The 3,002-nt window shown below is 36.7% G+C and overlaps 1 protein-coding gene across 1 annotated transcript; it reads right to left on the bottom strand.

Moving 5' to 3' along the window:
* Nucleotides 1–279: 279 nt before the first annotated feature.
* On the bottom strand, nucleotides 280–1,715 carry LOC129238594 (uncharacterized). The gene is made up of 3 exons (XM_054873665.1): nucleotides 1,603–1,715; nucleotides 1,379–1,530; nucleotides 280–1,288 (listed from the first exon to the last, which is right to left on the bottom strand). The coding sequence occupies exons 1-3, from the start codon at nucleotides 1,624–1,626 to the stop codon at nucleotides 1,039–1,041; spliced, it is 426 nt and encodes a 141-aa protein (XP_054729640.1). The 5' UTR covers nucleotides 1,627–1,715; the 3' UTR covers nucleotides 280–1,038.
* Nucleotides 1,716–3,002: the final 1,287 nt, after the last annotated feature.

The following is a 3,002-nucleotide window of genomic DNA, read 5'->3' as shown; positions in this document are numbered from 1 at the left end:
TCTTTGGATGGATTATTGATTGGCAAGTGTATTTTTCTGATAAAGTAAATGTGCCAAATAGGCAAACATACAGAGGATGATTGAGGATTAAGTAAAATGCAGATTTACTTTTTTATTTTTTAATTCTTTGCATGTTTTTAACCAAACATTGTCGATTTAGTTCACTAAACACTTTAAAATAGCAAAATAGCATTAACGGATTGATCTAGGCGTCACGGGATCGTAGAAGAGGCACATCACTGATTTAAGTTATGATTTAAGTTATGATATTGGAAATAACATCTTTCAATGCTGTAACAGAAGGTATTTTTCCTTTTCATTTTAAGAATTCTTGATCATGTCTTTCGAACGTAGAACCCTAAGCATCTTTGGGCAACAATTGGCTTTTGCGAAAGAGCCACCAACAAATGATATGATATTTGATGAATTCTCGCTTAGTGTTATAGAGTACGAATTTATGCTGTTCAATATGTTGCTTGGCATTTAAGTTTGCACGATTCTTTCTAAAATGTGTGCACAACTCATTAGCGCCCGTAGTTGCCAAATGGGCATGAACGTAACATTTCGACAGTAAATCCTGACTCCTCTGACTAATAGCACTATGACAAATCTCCAGTGTACTTCTGCAATAAAAAACCCCACTTAAATCCCAATTGCTGTGCGAAAGAGCCACGTGCGTGTTTCCTTTTACAAGTTAGCATCAAGGCCGATGCAAGTAGGTGGAGAAGTTCAAACTTTATCTCTCAAGCACATGCGTCTACGAAAGACTTTTAAGGAAATAATCATCACTTGGTTCCACAATTGCAATGTTAAGGTAAGTGATCTATCAAGTTGAAGGTGAAACTTAACATTAATTGGGCGCTCGGTAATAAATTTTTGAGCGTATGACACAAAAATACCATCACCTCAGACGCAATAACTCCACTTCATTCGTTGAAATGTCGTAAAATTCAGAGTAGCCTTCTTTAAAAGCCCCTGCTCACTTTGGAAAGCACCCTGTACATATATTACTATTCACTTCACTACATATTTCTCGTTTTAACCAACTGCGGATTTCAAGAGATTTAAGCTGGCTGCTATTAAAGGTATTCCTTGGGTATGTACTGGAACGTACATATATTTCGCCCTGTAACCATTTCCATCGGCCTCATATATAACAGTCACTTCGAGTGGTGTATCTCTGTAGACTAAGTTCAATGATCCTTTGACAGTGAGCACTTTCTTGCCGTTCTCGTCAGTAAGCAACTCGACGTGTTCCTCACGAGTTCCACCTTCAGGTGACGTTAGGCTAGTGTTTATGAAAAAAATATTATTATAAAAAAACAAAACAAGTTTTTAATTAAAGCAATATATAAAAACTTTAATACCCGCTGCTTACCGCAGATAGTAATTGTCATCTTCAGGTCTTAATTCATAATTTTGTTGTCTTATTGTGGGCACCAACTGGCCCAGTTTGGGAGAAGCGTACGGCTCCTGACCTTCAACAAGTACAAAACAAATCAGAATAATTCCAGTTATCAAGAAATTCATCTATAATTAGAATAACAAATCCACAAATATATATACATATGTGTGTGTATGAAAGTATTTAATTTAAATAACCAATTTTCGAGTGGTTTCCGTCATTTTTGGTAGCAGCCTAGACCGTGTGATGCTTAGAAAAACACTGGTTAATTTAGTCAAAGCTTCTTTTAGCTATAAAACTGGCTTCTTTATGTGTACGAAACTAGCCGCACATAAAGACATACATACACATGGACATATTTAACTTACTTTTTTTAGTTTTATTCGCTGAGTGGATGCGAAGATCATTAATAAATATTGAAGTATTATTGAAAGAAACTTCATTCAGTCGAGGTAAATTTTAGCATGATTTCATCAATTAAGTTTCTCCAATCACTGTCTTCTATTTTGCCGTAGCGATTTGGCGCTTTTGTTTATTTTTTATTAATAATCTTAATAATTGCTATTCATCGCGGATTTAATCAATCACCACATAGCTAATGGCAAGCGTAACAAAGCCTTTTAAAAACCTCTTAAAATAAAGTTAAGCACCTCGAGGCTTAGTCATCTTTAACTGTTGGGTGTGTGATTTACCATTCCATTTTTCCATAACACTGTTCAACCGCCGTAATGATTCGCTTACCGAGCAGGATTATTAGTTAGAAAAGTCATGAAATTTTGAGTTGCACGTTGGGGTCTAAGACGTTCAAAACTGATATTTGGGCTTAAAGATGCTCAGTGCAGCTATTTACTCCAAAAAGTTGATACAAAGTCGTTGTTTTGCCCTTATTTTGGGGAAATTCTAAACCAACAAAATTAGTTAGCTATTGGGTTGGGGAAGCGTAGCGCTTTTATATTTTCTTTTATTTTACATATTTTTACATTTAATTTTGCATTTTTGAGTTATTTAATTTTATATTAGTTTGAGGCTTAGAAATAGAGTACCCAGGAGGCAAAAATCAACATTTTCGACCCCTGCACTTCTTTGCCATTCATCGAGGTCAAAAAGCCGCCGAAGCAGCCCTGGACATTTGCGACGTGTATGGAGAAGATGTCATAGACGAGTATACAGCACGGAAATAGTTTACTAAGTTCAATAATGTCGACTTTGACGTCCCGCAGCGTTAGAACTTCTGAATTCGATGAAGATCGTTTCAAATCACTTTTGAAGGAAAACGTTCGCCAAATCAGTAATGAATTGGCGGAAAAAATGAACTGCGATCATAAAACGATTCTGAATCATCTTCATTCAATGAGATTTACCGAAAAGTCAGGAGCCTGGGCGCCTCACGAGCTCAATGAAAAAAACAAAGAAAGTCGCCTTCAAATTGCTTCTCAGAATCTCGCCCGCCATCGAGCAACACGCGGTCATAAACTGCGCAAACAGCTCTTTTTGTACCAAATTGTCACGTAGATGAGAAATGGTCACGTAGATGAGAAATGGTGCCTACACATCAATATGAAGCGAAGAAAGGAGTGGGTGGCTCCAGAAAATACGC

The sequence above is a fragment of the Anastrepha obliqua genome, chromosome 2 (genome assembly GCF_027943255.1).
Source record: "Anastrepha obliqua isolate idAnaObli1 chromosome 2, idAnaObli1_1.0, whole genome shotgun sequence".
Lineage (NCBI taxonomy): Eukaryota > Metazoa > Arthropoda > Insecta > Diptera > Tephritidae > Anastrepha > Anastrepha obliqua.
This window is presented reverse-complemented; position numbering and strand designations above follow the sequence as displayed.

What these genes read in the sequence shown, in the direction of transcription:
- LOC129238594 (XM_054873665.1), bottom strand. Translation starts at nt 1,626, where the DNA reads ATGACGGAAACCACTCGAAAATTG. An exon ending in CGGAAACCACTCGAAAATTG is followed by an intron (nt 1,531 to 1,602) that starts GTTATTTAAATT and finishes TTCTAATTATAG; the next exon opens with ATGAATTTCTTGATAACTGG. An exon ending in GATGACAATTACTATCTGCG is followed by an intron (nt 1,289 to 1,378) that starts GTAAGCAGCGGG and finishes CATAAACACTAG; the next exon opens with CCTAACGTCACCTGAAGGTG.